This window comes from Amblyomma maculatum, chromosome 10, assembly GCF_055883805.1.
Source record: "Amblyomma maculatum isolate TAMU_Amacu chromosome 10, ASM5588380v1, whole genome shotgun sequence".
In the NCBI taxonomy this organism is placed as follows: Eukaryota; Metazoa; Arthropoda; class Arachnida; order Ixodida; family Ixodidae; genus Amblyomma; species Amblyomma maculatum.
In genome coordinates, this window is record NC_139353.1 from 51,114,962 (window position 1) to 51,130,601 (window position 15,640).

Consider the following 15,640-nt stretch of genomic DNA (forward strand, 5'->3'; position numbering starts at 1 on the left):
CTATACTTTCCTTACATTCGTTTATTCACAATTGACTGAGTAAGTCTTCATATTCAAAAAACAGCGCTAAAGGACAAAGACTAGAGCGAGAAGATACACAAGATGTCATTGCTGCTTGTACATGATTTATTGCCAACTAGCCCAAACCTCCATTCTTCTTTAGTCCGTCTTTGTATTCGCAGACAAATAGGCACTACCGGCACACGCAGCTAACAACGCGGTCATGGCAGTCCCGCACCTTGATTAGTCCGAAACTTCACGCCACTGCCGCAGTGCGGCGCCGTTTTTTTAAGATCCCAATGCCACAAAACATATAACGGGAGTGAGTATGGCCTGCGACAAAAATATTGTAGCCACTGACATACAACGTATCCCTATTGTCATTAACCTTTGTATTGTAGGCACCACAAATTCCAGTGCGCTCAACATTTTCTTTTATAGACGAACCGTTCAATGTATTCGAAAACAAGAAATTACTCCCCTTGATATTGATGAGCTTGGGCTGTTTTTTCCAGCTCTGACCAAAATTAGTGCGCGCGACACGAAACGTGCGGCACGAATACGGCCAGGTCCAAGACTTTTGGGGAAACAATTTCGGAGAGTCTGTTCGTGTATATTTGTACTCGTATACAAGGCTAAATCTAGCTGGCTGTGCCTGAAACTGCTTAATTTTCAGCACACTCGAGTTTTCTTGAGTTGTGCCAGTCTTCGAACCTAATTTGCGATTCTCCCATTATATAGAGATTAGACACTTCGGTGGTCCACGAAATAGCAAAGTAATTATCAATCTGGAAAGTAATGTTATTCTTAGTTCAATCTCGACATTAAAAACATGGAAAAGCAGGAACACAACTGCCTTCATTCTCTTTATTTGTAGTCAGACGGGCTTTTGCTCACACGAAATTATGACTAGGCATTGAGGTAGATTTGTTTTGTTGGGTGACATGCTTCCATAAAATTTTCTTCGATGCTCCTCGTGTTGGCCTTCGGATTCCAGGCTGATGAGAATAGCGGTCATTATTGCGCAAGCATTTCAAATGAAGGGCGGAGACGATCACAAAAGAGCATATCTACTTTCTGGGTACCTGGTTTACTCATACGCAAGGTAAAGATACATTGCTCGAACCTGTCTCATCGGTTAAGATGAAAGGAGCGTTTAATCCACCGCCAGAACGGTAGCGTGGGCTACTATAGCGAGCATTTGTTATATCCAGATCGGTTACATACCACGGTTTCTGGTGCAGAAAGCTGTCGTGTACAACGAAGAGCAAATGAGGGAGAGAATGGTGCAGTCCTAGAAAGGAATTTAACTGGTATTTACTACGAGCTTTATAAGTCAGGTCGCAAGTAACATGGTGTCGTTCATTAGCCAGCACAAAAACATAAGCATACTGCGATTCGTTTTGGGCAAGACTTGTGCCCAAATGAGAGATGGGCAACATTCGCCCCATGTGCACTTCTGCTGACTGCGAACAAAAGCATATTTAAGATTATTTCTGTGCGCTAACCTATAAAACTTTCTACCGTGTGCTCGACGCACGACGCGAGCGTTGAAGGGTATCCACATTTGCGAGCCGCGCACAAACACTGGCGGCCTGTCTGAGCCGGCCTCATTAGTCCCATAGGCTGCACTGCTCCTCGCGCACCATGCCATCATTCGGGCCGCAGCCGAAGGTGTGCGCGAACTTGGGAAAGTTGATCAGCGGCACATTCACCCTGCGAAAAAATTCACGGGGAACTAAATTGCTGGTGACGTGAAATAGTGTGATAGTAAAGCACTTTGAAGAACACTCGGCTCGACCGGTGAAAATCACGGTAGCGCGAGTATTGACCTGAACATTACATTTAGGGAAGTTCACAATGAGGTCGAGTGAACGCCGCTACCGCAACCGGAAGGGTGCAACACTGAATCGTTCATTCTCCACATAGCAATGCGGTTATGCGACATTTGTGGAGCGTCTTCTCTGAACCTGTTCTTCACAAACGAAGGCAATGACTACTAAGTGATACGGAGTTAACCAGCTCATGTACACTCCTATTAACATATTGGTCGAGAGTTCCACTGGCAATTCTCTGTTACATATATGCAGCTTTGAACGCAGGCAGCTTCATGCTGATGCGAATCGCATTCGTTGACCAGAAACCACCACATCGATGTGGCGTCATTCTATAATGTTAATACTCAGGAAATTCAATGTCTAAGGTACAAACGGCAATGACCTCAGTAGGGACTGTGGTCTTCTCATTACATTACAATTCAACCCTAATCAAACTAATATTTTATTCTGAATCTATCATAAGTTTGTAATCCACTCTTAATATTCTTTTTCACACGCAATGAACATGTGCGACACAACACGGCAACCCGAAAACGCCACCGGCAGCTCTTTGTACTACTCCATAAAACGTCGAGACAAAAGACAAATTGCTTTGTGTGGTGCACTGTAAATAATGCTAAACGAAGAAATTTGGCAGAATAGACTTATTACACTTAAGTTAGTTACCTGACAGTCAATAGGTGGAGAGAAAGGTAACTACGCTATCAATAACTCCGCCGCTCAGTCGCCGCCTGCTACTCGGTAACACACATACTGCAACGTGTGGTCACTAGGCGCTGGGTGGCCATGAGGCTCATGCTTACCAACTTCCCCATTCACTCATCCACAACAAGCTCCTTTACTTTGTACCTAAGTTCCCTTCACCTACACTAAACTGACACCCTTAAAACCGCACTGCTAAGCTGGTCTCAACCAATCACCAACTCAATAATTAAGCTGTTTGCCACAGATATCTTTGTTCCTCTCCGCTCTCTTATCGAACTGCACCGTTACTCGCAGCTAGCCCGGCTTTCCTTTAATCGTCAAGGTTAAAGGTTGCGGGCTCAGCCGGATATCCCTCATTCTCGTCTCCACAATAACATCTGCCCTATAACCTCACCTCGTTACACCCCAGCTCCCAACCTTCGTATCCTCCCCCTCCCGTCCAATATGTCCCCTATCATCCATACCGGCCGTCGTCACGCGGCCGCTGAGCACCGTTTGCTACCCAGGGCACCTTTTCAAGGCTTAATGTATCAATCTTCATTTTAATAAATGCTGAATGTTAAGCAAAGTGTCTTGTGTCATCTTCATAAGAAATCACGGAAGATGTCCTCACGAGTGGCAAACAAACCTAAGTCTCGTTTCTGCTGTTCTCTATATGCATTACAAAATGAATTTTTCCTTGCCTTGCCTTTACGTTCCATAAAAAGCTCGGCCAATTAAAAGTTCTCGTAGGATGTCACTAAAGGCATAGCATCTCCTTCTTTCGTATACTCCCTTACTGCAGCCTGCATATTTACAACATCATCATCATCATCATCATCAGCCTGATTATACCCACTGCAGGGCGAAGGCCTCTCCCATTATTCTCCACTTAACCCGGTTCTGTGCTAGCTGCATCCACTTGACCCCTGCGAACTTCTTAATCTCATCCGCCCACCTAACTTTCTGCCTCCCCCTGCTACGCTTTCCTTCCCTTGGAATCCAGTTTGTTACCCTAAGCGACCATCGGTCATCCGCTCTTCGCACTACATGTCCTGCCCATGTCCATTTCTTCTTCTTAATTTCCACTAGAATGTCGGTAACTTGAGTTATTTCTCTGACCCACTCTGCACGCTTTCTATCTCTTAATGTTACCCCTACCATTTTTCGTTCCATAGCCCTCTGGGTTGTCCTCAACTTAAGTAGAACTCTCTTGGTTAGCCTCCACGTTTCAGCCCCATAGGTGAGTACAGGCAAGATGCAACTGTTGTATACTTTCCTCTTGAGCGATACCGGTAAGCTTACCGGTATCGCGATACCGGTATATTTGCAACGAATACCCTCAAAGGTCAAAGTACTGCGCTTTTCTCTAGCTGGAGAAATGGAAGTTTAATCACAGCCACGGATAACAGCCGTTATATCGGAAACTTAGAGAGAAAAAATAATCGAAGAAAAACGAATAGCTGCTGCATATATTTTCACATGCGGTCACTAAGAGAAGGAAGAGATATGGCAAGCCTTTTTGTCTCACCTGTAATTAGACGGGCTAAACGGGCCATGAGTGAGCTGCATCTTCACAGCTCTGGTCCGCTTCAGGTCACAGAACATCTGGACAAATAGCAAACCTTCAAAATTAAGGCGAGAATGGCTACTCTGTCCAGAATGGCTGGTTGCTGGTCAAGACCTCACTCTGCAAACAATTTTCAAAGCAACATCTCCTTATTCTGCTAAACTACTCAAAATGTGCGTGAGTCCATTATGAGTGCGCCCCTACCCGAACCAAGAAACCGACTGGAGGCAGCGTTGTGGCTCCTATTCTCCTCGTCCCCGCCATCGTGTATGATTTTACAACACGTTTTTTGCAGGGCATCCAAGCTAGATTCAGAGTGGTTTTGCATTTTTTAAGTATTTGCGCAAGCGTGCACACTGTCGTCAGTCTGTGCACAAAAGGGGGCGTCGTATGGCTGGTTTCCTATCCTGGTCAAATAGGTATTCGCAAACGATACCCAAGACATGGAGTCGGCACAGGCAAAGCGTCTGCATAATTAGTATACGATTAAGTACACCTGCAAACTGCATTGAAGATACAAGATGCTCTGTCGTTCCAAACAGCACTGTTTGAGGTTTGTGAGACGGCGCGACCGCCAGGAGCGACATTCGCTGTCAAACCATCGATGCTTCGTTTTAGCAGTGTAGAGCTCTTCTGCAACTGCAAATCTGCCGGCGTACAGCATGTGATGCCGACACACTGGATGATGCCACAGAGTCGTCATGATTTCCTATATGGTGTTGTAATTACATTTGCTTCCTTTTTTTTTCGGAGAGGGGGGGGGGGGGGGGGGGCAAGCAAGGACACCTTGACCTTTCTCCGCATCACACAGCAACTGATATCTTCTTTAATGTACGCAGCAGTGGGAAAACAGAGCAGAGTACAGCAGCATCAAGTCAAAACGAGGAGCGTTTATTCTACCAACGGATCGGGCACTGCACCCGATGATCACGCTTGTTTCCCGACATATTACTGGGGATTCTTTAGCGCTTCAGCTCGCGATTGTAGGCATGCACTTTGATCAGTCAGCCATTTGTTCTACTTTCGCTGGCATAAATGCCGAATATAAGTCGTTTCCGAAGTGAAATAAAGCCATCTATTCTCTTTAACAAGAGGCAGTGATCCCCGATGAAGTGCAGTAGATTTTCAGCTGTACTATATTTGAAAACAAATGCATGCAAATGCCACAGGCGTGATCCTCTCTCCAGCGGAGCTAAGAACGTGTACGAAAGGGTAGGCGTACGCTTGCATCTCCGACTTGCACCTGTCGACTATACAGATTGCGCATGCGTAGTGCTAGCTGATGTCATGCAATTAAATAAAGAGAAGTAGAAAAATATTTTTTTGCTTTTAGCAGTCCATCTCGAGGAAAGGAAGATAATCAGAGTCGATGGCACGCAGAGTAGCAGCATACCAGAAACGCGAAACCAACTTCTTTCGAGAAGAACTGCGTGTTTCGAAACAAAAAAAAAAAAGAGAATACTACATTGCAATGTAATTTCATTTCTACCGCACACTGCATTCTGTGAAGGAGCTGCCCGCACTGCTGTTGGCGCAGAAAAATTGCTTTCGTTCTACGTCTGGATGAAAGTGCACCCTTTCATGTTCGGCCACTGCTAGGCATCCACTCTCGCAAGCCCACATTTAGGAGCGCGATTGAGTGATGCCATTTTCAGAGCTTGTAGTGTTATGTGTCATGCTGTCCTCTCCTGAAAAAGCTGAAAAACTGGCAATGATCTAGTGCTGCGGTAGCCGGGTAAGCAATGCGGCTACAAAGTTCCCTTTCCCCTGGTGTACTGGGTGTACTGAGTAACTAAGGCTTTAAAACGGAGGGGGGAGGGAGTCAGAGGGGAGTCGGAGCATTGTTCAAAACACTGCGCAAAAAGACGTGGGAAGGCGCTTGGAGTACTATTTTATCATGTGCAAAAAGGGCGTGCCAGATAAACGCAGGAGCCCGAGCCTACAATGATCCTTCGAAAGCCAGCGAATGTAACTTACTGTGGCAAAAGCCAGAAAAAAGATGCGATCAGACGAGACCTCGGGCAGCTCTTTGAGGACCCAATCGTTTGCACCCATGGATCGGCTCTTGCGCACTAACCGCCGAAACACCTGCTTAGAAACAGGATTAGGCGATAAGTGCAAAGCAGCCATGTGTGCCCATACGCCTGTTGTCTTACCCGGTAAGCGATTGGAAGAGCGGCATTATCCAGGATGTTCTCAAATATCGAAGCGTATGGATTTATCTGAAAATTATAAAAATTGCAGAAAACATTTGCCAACAATGCATAGAACTAGGCATCCTTTTAATGCAACACTGCTTTGCAAACAAAATAAGTCACCAGATAAAAAAAAATACAGGAAATGGTGTTGAGAACCACAACGGAGAAATAATCGTTATTCAGATTTGTATTCTGCTAGACAACTTATACACAAAATGGAAAAGTGCATATGGAAGGAGCCATGTTCTCTTTGTTTGCTTCAACTGCCTGATCAAGAAACTAGCTGCAGATGCTCTCTCTGTTCCGCTTTGTACGTTATGTGCTCCATTTTAACTCTTCGAGAAACGCAGCCAAGACACGAAACGTTGTCAGTAATCGTGCTTCCGTGGGATGTTCAACTATAAAATCAAAAATATTTCGTTTGCTTTTATTTTGTCATATTTTTAATATTTTTTGAATACTTGAAACACGAGCGCAATTTATTGAGGGTCGCTGCCAGCTTTGATGCGGTATCAGAACCTCACCTTACATCACAACAGGACAGGTATCGAAACTTCCAGTGAGCACTGAGATATGTTTTCGAGAGTGACATGGAATCTGTGCATCTGTTATTGTTGTACCCTTTAGGGACAACCTGCAGTCTTTTTTGTGAGCAAAACGGGAAGGTCCCTTTCTGGAGGAAGCTGTAATAAAAACCAATTCAGTGTTGCCCCTCCCCTCGCCTATATTCAAGAGATTATTTTCTATCTGGTACATGAAAAAGTTAATCACGCGTCCTCAAAAACAATAGCAACGCGCTGTAATGGTACCTGCTGGCCGTAGACCTGGCCGTACTGGTGGACGAAACAGTTCTGACGGCTCCGAAATTCCTCCTGAGTGACTCGGTCCCAGGATCTTTTCACAGACTTGCGTTCCTTGTAGAAAGGCCCTGTGGGATACCACAACCACATCACGCGCATAACCAATGATGTCTGATGGTAACGCCGGCTCTACTTTAAAGATGTGCATGTTACTTGTTTTCCTGAAACCCTTCCCCGCATACCGAACTCTGCAACTCTAGTAGAGGGCTTAATTTTCGAATAAAAGAAAGCATATAAAAACTCAGAGAATTTACATACTATATTCTGTGGCATGCATAATAACTGCATTTGTTATTTCGTTGTAAAGGCATCCTGGTTGCGATGCATTTATATGCAGGGCCATTTTCTAAACTACGTTTTTGTTTTGACTTTTATCACCAAAATTCGTCATTTCGCTAGGGTGTGAGAGGGAATGGGGCAAAATGTATTGAAGGCAATGCATTGCCAAACATAAGCGTGTACCGCAAACAAGGTCAACGCTCGGCCACTTACATCTGCGACTCGAAAACTGTGCACTATGAGGGATACCTCAATAACACTTCTTTTTGGGCGAGTTGGTTCATTTTGACTGTAGGAAAATTAGAAACAGTACCAACACGCAAAACCACAAAATACAACGAATGACAAGACATAAGCGCTGTCTCGTCGTTCGTCTTCTTTTGTGATTGTGTGTGTTAGCACTGTTTCAAATTTTCCTATAGTTCATATGTGGGATACGATACGTGGTCTGAAGAATTCCGTGCGCTATATCTTCTGCCTCGCAGGTTACTGAGCAAATGAAATTGATCGAGGGTCTCAATTTCATTGAAATGACGCCTCTAGGATAGAAAGTTAACGGACTGCTTTAGCCGAGCCATACGAGTGTTTTAAGGGCAGGACCGCCTTCGAGCAGGGAACAGTGATGGACGTAATTTTTAATCCATCGAGGAGGTCAAACTGGGGCGTAGCCTGACAATATTAGGGATTCTCAACAGGGGCCCGTTGGCTCTGCCTTCTGCCTACACAAACGATGACGTAACAGATGCTGCGGGAGGTGGTCAGTTCGAAACCCGCCGCCGGACACCCACCGGTAAAATTGGGTACAAGCGTCCCCCGGCCCGGCGCCCGGCTCTTTTAGGGGTGTGCGTTTGGAAGAGGCTCTGCTAACCCTGCTGTGCCCCCTCGGGGGCTTAGTTTCGAACAACCATGGCCTGCAAAGGCCGTGCTGAAAAAAAAAAAATAAAAGGGCCACATAATGGGCTGTTGCCGCGCAAGGCGGACTTATTGTTGTCCGATGGCGGAACGAATCACTGCCACATCGGCGCAACTATTTGGGCCGTGACCCCTTTTCCCAAGCATTTCACCCCAGAAGAGCCGAGCACCAGGCCGGGGGAAAGCTTGTACCCATTTAAAAACCGGTGGGTAACCGGCGGCACCAGGAATCGAACCCAGTACCTCCCGAATGCGAGGCGGATGCTCTACCACAAGGCCATCGCTTCGGTTCGAGCGTCGTAACCACTGCGCCACCCCGCCGGGGTGGCGCAGTGGTTACGACGCTCGACTACTGTTCCCAAGGACGCGGGATCGAATCCCGGCCTCGGCGGCAGCTTTTCGGTGGAGGCGAAAAGCAAGGCGTCCGTGTGCTGTGCGATGTCAGTGCACGTTAAAGAACCCCAGGTGGTCGAAATTTCCGGAGTCCTCCGCTACGGCGTCTCTCATAGCCTGAGTTGCTTTGGGACGTTAAACCCCACAAACCAACCAACCAACCAACATTGTTTATTGAGTGCTAGTGCACATATAAAAGAGTGGAGTTGCTGGCGTATACTAACCGCTGGCAAGGAACGCTCGTGCCAGTTCCCTGGCAAGCTGAAAGCCGAAGCGGGCAGCATCGACGGGCCTGCGAGCCAGAAACGGAGTATCAAGTTCCATGGCAAGCTACGCGCAGGTGGTTTTTTCATGAACAAAAACAATATTTTTTTGTGTTCGAAAACATTTTTTCGCAAAGTCTGCCTCGGTGGGCATTTACTTTCAGCTTTCCGCAGACCGAGAGAGGCACACTCGGATTGGAAGCTTTGTCCTGAATCACGAGCGACCTCTTTCACTCCTTCCTTGAAAATTGTTGCATCTTTAAACTCCTGCTAGTTATTACAAATGATGACGAAGTATACGTTAAGTGGTCGTTTTTTATTTTTTCAGGGACAAAGGTGAATCAGTAGGGCAAACAGGGCATGCCGGATATCTGGCTCCTGCAACTTACTGTGCCACATATTTTGAATAATCAATCGTGACGCCTTGTGCCTGTTCAAAGTAACTCCAAACGATTGAAGCTGCTTATGCCAACATCGTATAAACGGTAGAGCTGAACACTTCCTATTTCGTGTTAGATTTTACGACGCAATGGAAATAAACACAAAGAAAAACATCGAGTTAGGAAAAGCTGCCGCATGCACGTAGAAGGAATAACAGTGTCATGACTCATACACGGAACTTAAAAGAGCCTGCCGATATTATCCTAATGACAAATATATTCCTATTTATTCTTGAGAAACCCATGGTCTCTTGGATCATCTGACTGTACCTGATGTACATAGTAAGATTTATCACGTTTTATATAATGAATAGGTTGTCCAACATAACGCATAAAGCATATTCCTCTATGATCGATGTTGGAGGAATATTCTGTTAAGGTAATAACGAGGTGAGCGATTGGTGCGCATGGCAGTGAAACAGTCAGCCGATTGCCAACTCCTTCGTAGATTTAAAACAGGACTATCAGAGGATGTACATTGTTTGTATATTTTCGCCGCATATTTTCTCCAAACGAGTTCTAATGGTATTGGACACTAACCCTATATGCAGTTATAAAAGTTACAACTAAACACTAAACGCATTCAGCGGGAAATAAATAAACGCTGTCAGAGAAAAAGACAGCAAAACGCACTTACGGCAGCATATTGGTGTAGTACAATGGACTTTGAAGTATTCCAAAGGGAATGGCTTGAATGAACATAAGGAAGAAGAGAAATGTTAGGATTCCAATCAGCGTGAACATCAGCCATGAAACCAGCCACTTTGATGTTTTGCTCCAAGCGTGAGTGACGTGCGGATTACTTTTTTTTGTATGTGATATATCCCGAAGGTACAAATATCAACTCTGAAGCCGCGATTGTTTACAAGTCAAAATGTGAAGCGGCATGCTTTCTGATCAGTGGGAAAACAAAAGCGAGGATGTAATTGTCATAGTGAACAGCGCTTACTGAAGCTCGCCAATTTTCAGAATACTGTGAATTCAGATTAATCGATTATATTTATTTTTGTATTGCTATTACTCCTTGCACAACAATTGCTTTCATTTCGAACCTTATTATTTTCTCTCTTAACTTATAGCGTTCGGTTTCAGGTATTCAGCAATGGTATCCAATATCTGGACACTGTTGGCTCACAATTTTATATCCAGATTAATATACAGCCCTGACAGCGTCCGAAGATTTGTATACGATTCCAAGCAGAGTAAGAATTCTTTCTGATCTTTATAGGAATGCTTTCTTTACTTCAGAGAAAATTAACATGCATAGAATTACATCTGAGGGGCTTTATTTTCTAAAAAAAGGCCGTAAAAATGAATTTCGTTATGATGGACTTAGTTACAAGTGTCCAACATGAATCATGTAGAGATATTCTGTTATTTGTAAGTTTTTGTTTTCAGCGTTCAGAGTGTATTCAATGCCTAGAGAAGGGAATAAAGAATCCCTAATGTTCCTTGAAGTGCTCGTTGTACAAAGCCTGGTGTTTAAGTGTCGTAATTTTAAGCGAATTAGACATTTTGCGTAATCAAATACTGCGAACATGAAACACAGATCATGCAGGCAATCGCACGAGGGCAAATTAATATTTTTAGATACATAAAGCAGGATAATATGAATCACAAGTTACAAATTTTTCGCACGAGTGCAAATTAATTTTTTTTTTTATACATAACGCAGGATTATATGAATCACAAGTTACAAACTTTCTTTCTTGAAAACACTGCGACTGGCACCAGGAGGAGCTAGTGCAAAAATGAAGTATTTGGAACAATCGGTGTTAACAGTGAGCGGTTGTGAACCGCTAAGGTTGCATTGACTTCTCAGTGTCTTCTTGTACCATCCATGCCGAGCTCCAAGCCGTGCGCATGCCCCTCTGAGGTAGAATAAAACAAGGAAACTCAAGAGTAAGCAGCGCAACAGCCTTCGTTGTTTTTCGCTGCTGCAGGTTCTTGGTCAGCAAACCGAATGAGGCATTTAGCTCTACGCCACGTTGTAGTGAAAATGCGATTAGCAAAGGATACCCGAGCTACGTCTGGCACAACCTTCGTTCAAAGCAAAGTTGCAGGCAACTAAGTCAAAGAAATTGGCATACGGACGTAGCTATTTGGTGCTTAGCTTCACCAAGCCCGATGCGTTTTCAGTTAATGCTTATGTGTTACACCTGCTTGTATGTTTTTTTTTTATTTACCTAATGTGTTAAATTCTTCGTTGAAGTATACTTGCGGCTTCAGGAATGGTGCTTCCCACCTGAATCAAAAAAATGTTCAGGTTAAAATCTGTTTTATGTTACACAAGCATGGATCAGCGTCTCATCCTAAGGTAAAGATCTACTGCTCTCAGCAGAACAAGATATATAATACACAGCGCCTTCAGTATTACTTCCGCTGGCTGTGAGCTCTTTGACCATTGATATTTGGCATTCTGCATACAGCTGGATGGAAGGCATTATGCATTGCTTGAGAGACAAAACTATTGCAAACACGCCTGAGGAGTTTGATATAGAGGTGCCCGTCGCTGGAAGCCTGCCATGTGCTTCTGAAGAAAAAGCAGAATGATGACCTAATATATCCTTGCGCTGAATGCCGGGCCGACAGTTTCAATTCCCACTGCTGTTAGTAAAAAGAAAATGATTCAAATGAAACTTTCGCTGTTTCATTTTGGTAATATGGAGTCACGCTCACTCTGGGCCAATCCAATCCTCCACTAGCCACTGCCAGTAGTGGTCGTTGAGGGCCGACCGAGTGTTATAGTAGCTCTCGAGAACCGCCTTCATTTCCACGTCGGGAACCTGCAGAAACGGTGAGAGGAGATCGTGGTGTGCATTCTGCTTGCTGCCTCACCTCCAAATAAGACCCGCTATCCATTGATACGCCTTCAAAACTCATATGACAAGTAGATCATACCCAATATGCTTTACACTACACTGGCCAAGGTAGCCTAAAGTTAGGCAGTGACTTTTAGGAAGGGTAAAAAGCTTAACGGCTCTTTATGCCTGAATAATATTACTAGACGTGAACTTTAGTCTGTGTAATGTGAGGGGTGGTTTGATTACAAACATCAGGGGGGATAACAATTAAGGTTAGAAATTTTACGATTTTAATTCTTGTTTTAATTCTGTGATTGCATACGCCCTGACCTGAGCGCAACATCTTGATTCCACGGTGTAGAGGAGCACCGGTAGTAAACACAAAAACATATTTGATATAACTCACCACATGATAAAAAGCAGATATAGCGTAGTCGTTTTCCACAAATGATGGATAGAGGAAATAAGGCATAACAGACAGGACCTGCACAAAGAACACAACCCAGCGCATGGCTGTTTTTGTAAACCGAGACTTTCTGAACACATACGTTAGCGCCCGTTAGTCACTCGACAAAACAAGGCACTCGACAAAACGTGCAGACTAAAACAAACACGAATACCTCTTGTCTGTTTCTCTTGACATCCTTACTTATTTTCAGCTTGGCTGTTGCCATTCTTTAACCATTTATTTTGCTAATTAAATTTTAGCCAAGTATCTCGGAGTACGTGGCTCTGAATAACAAAACGCCACAGTGACTCACTCGCTGCTGTATCACTTGGCTGGACTTGGTGTGGATCCAGCGAACCTTGCGCACTGCCTCCAGTAAGCGGTCACTGAATAGGGCGTATTTCTTCTTTACCTGTGTGTAATAATAAATCGGAAAGGTCAGCAACTTTACGCAGGTTAGAACGAACTAGCCCATCTTACTTCGTTATATCACCAAGATATAAAACATGGCACATATGATCCAGAAGTGGCTTGATTTAATTTTAGTAGCAAATATTTTTTTTTTCTTTTACTTATGTAATGGTCAATAAAAGAACGAGGCAGAAATGGCTGTACTGATAAAGATATTAATCAAGCGCACAAGTCCAGACGGTCGGTGAAAACTTTGCTCCCTAAGCGAAATTCATGGCGCCTGACTACTGGTACTTTTCGCACGTGATAAATGCGATAATTTATCCTTGCATACATAACAAACGACTGATATTTTTGTATGTTCAAAGAGACAAATGCATGACATTTCCCTGAGACGTTAAAAACACCACCGTCTTGCCTAGGCGTGGTGTATAAGGAATAGGAAACTGCAGAGTTGCCAAGTAGGCCGTGAAGCAGAAAAACATTGCATCGTAGTGTTTGTTTTTTCTGCAATTTCTAAGATGCTATGCCTTGAGATCTACCTCCAGCCACACTTGCGTCAATCTCGGAAGTTGGACAAAACATTTAAAAAAATGACATGCAGACAAACTACAACAGCCTCGGCTTGACTCGCCATAACTTCAATGAGCAGCAAGATGTTGAAGAGGGAACAAGCTGAACGAAATTGTAAATATATACATGATGGATTTGGTCTGACTATGCTGGTATATGCCATGTTACGCGAGCCTATCAGATGCAAAGACACGTATCAGACATTTTGAGCTGAAGGCTAATTGAAAGTTCCCGAATGAATGGGCTATGTTGGAACTGATCTTCCACAGTATCAATGCATGCGCGTAAGCATAGAATCACAACTGTATATTCGCAAGACGTGGTTACTACGATACTCTGCGGATTTTGCGGGCAGGTGCGTATTAATGTAATTCTACGTACATTATCATAACATGCTCCAGTTTTTCTTGAATCATGCTTATCCCTCCTGCTTCTTTCTACTGCGTCTCCCGCTCGTGAATTAAGTAAGGCATCAAAAGGTGCCAGGCTGTTCGAAAGCTGCAAACTATCTCTGCCGTATTTTAAATTAGTGCATTCACTGTGACTTTGCCGATTGTGATATTTTTGCGCCCCAGAGGAATCCTAAATCCCTTGGCGCTGTTAAAGTCGGGCATTTGCTATGTACGAACTCATTGGCGCAGACTATGGAAGGCCCACTTCCACCCAGTGCTGTGAATGACGCAGAATGTTCACGTCATATCCACATCATTTAAATTTTTCGCTACATATGATATGAGTATAACTTCTGGCATAAAGAATCACTTCGTTGCACTACTTATTGGATAGTTATGCTCGGTATGCTATTTTTGTTTCCTTCTATGCAACGAAGAGGAGAAGCGAAATAGAAGAACCTAGCAAACTGTAAAAGCTACGCGGGTAAATTTATTACACAACCTTTTTCTTTGAATGACTCTTGAGGAACTTAACAGAGGCATAGGAGACGAAGGGTCTAAAGGTATTTCTGGCGCCATCGAGCTTTTGCGTCACGACAGTAAGTAGAACCGCATAAATGACAACAGTCAACAGCCTGAAAAGTGTGTACATGGAGAACTTCGCTAATCACGTGCACCATGAACTTGGCCTTAGCATGGGTAGCGTGTACGCACATCCTTTCGCAGTACGCTCGCCTTGCCGAGAAGGAACCGTTGCGCGTAGGCGGCTGCCACGGCGTACTGCATAAGCTCGGCCACCTGTTCGTAGCAGACTCGCCACCGAGGGGGCGCTGCGAAAGCGTTGCTCCCGTCTCCTTGCGCCGTCAGCGCTGTTAGTGGTCGGAACACGTCGGGAAGGAAAGGCGCCAGTGACACGAGCAGGCGCCATCCCACGTAGTCAGCGACGGCTCTCCTGCATCGACGCAAAGACCACGACATTGGACTGCCGAGAAATTGAACGGTGTGGCAAAATTTCAAAAGCAACATGCTTTATTAGCAACCTCTGTCACTACACTCGACTACCACCACTTAGGTTTCTAACTTCAAATATTCATTTTCTAACCTTACGAGCGTGCTTGAGAATCTCTGGAAATTGAAAACCAGAATTACGACGCTTTCCTCCATACAGTTTCTGCTAAGTTTAAACGACATTTTAGAAGTCCATATTTCCACAAAAGGCACCTCCTCATCTGCGCGAATTTTTCCCACGGCCCGCCGACAATTCGGCAGTCATTTAATGTGGGCAGCACTAACCAGGCATTCACTCCACATAACCTGTTTGGGACAAGGATTCTAAGTATTGTAACTATCTGCCCATACATGAATTAAATGGGCTTTATTTTTCAATATTTTAGCGCATGCGCCCCACTAACTTCCAATACCATTTTTCCTTAATCATAGAAGCAATGCATACCTTTACTGACAGTTTTTATGAGAAAACTAAACTAACGGTTCACTGAAATTAAGGTAGACCAGTGCCAGTACCGTTCCACAACAGTCTATACATCGTATCTGCACGTCCTCCCTCGGCAGGCC

At 44.4% G+C, this 15,640-nt stretch overlaps 1 protein-coding gene across 1 annotated transcript in view; it reads right to left on the bottom strand.

Annotated features, from left to right (window-relative positions):
* Positions 1-1,571: 1,571 nt before the first annotated feature.
* Positions 1,572-15,640, bottom strand: part of LOC146176366 (neprilysin-1-like) — a 60,114-nt gene continuing 46,045 nt past the window's right edge. The window contains exons 14-25 of the mRNA XM_084582708.1: positions 14,780-15,017; positions 13,003-13,101; positions 12,648-12,725; positions 12,117-12,223; positions 11,624-11,682; positions 10,075-10,126; positions 8,959-9,026; positions 7,100-7,218; positions 6,249-6,314; positions 6,070-6,180; positions 4,054-4,130; positions 1,572-1,716 (exon numbers count right to left, since the gene is read on the bottom strand). Of these exons, the coding sequence (XP_084438834.1) occupies positions 1,614-1,716; positions 4,054-4,130; positions 6,070-6,180; positions 6,249-6,314; positions 7,100-7,218; positions 8,959-9,026; positions 10,075-10,126; positions 11,624-11,682; positions 12,117-12,223; positions 12,648-12,725; positions 13,003-13,101; positions 14,780-15,017 (1,177 nt within the window). The 3' untranslated portion in view covers positions 1,572-1,613. The remainder of the gene's footprint in view (positions 1,717-4,053; positions 4,131-6,069; positions 6,181-6,248; positions 6,315-7,099; positions 7,219-8,958; positions 9,027-10,074; positions 10,127-11,623; positions 11,683-12,116; positions 12,224-12,647; positions 12,726-13,002; positions 13,102-14,779; positions 15,018-15,640) is intronic.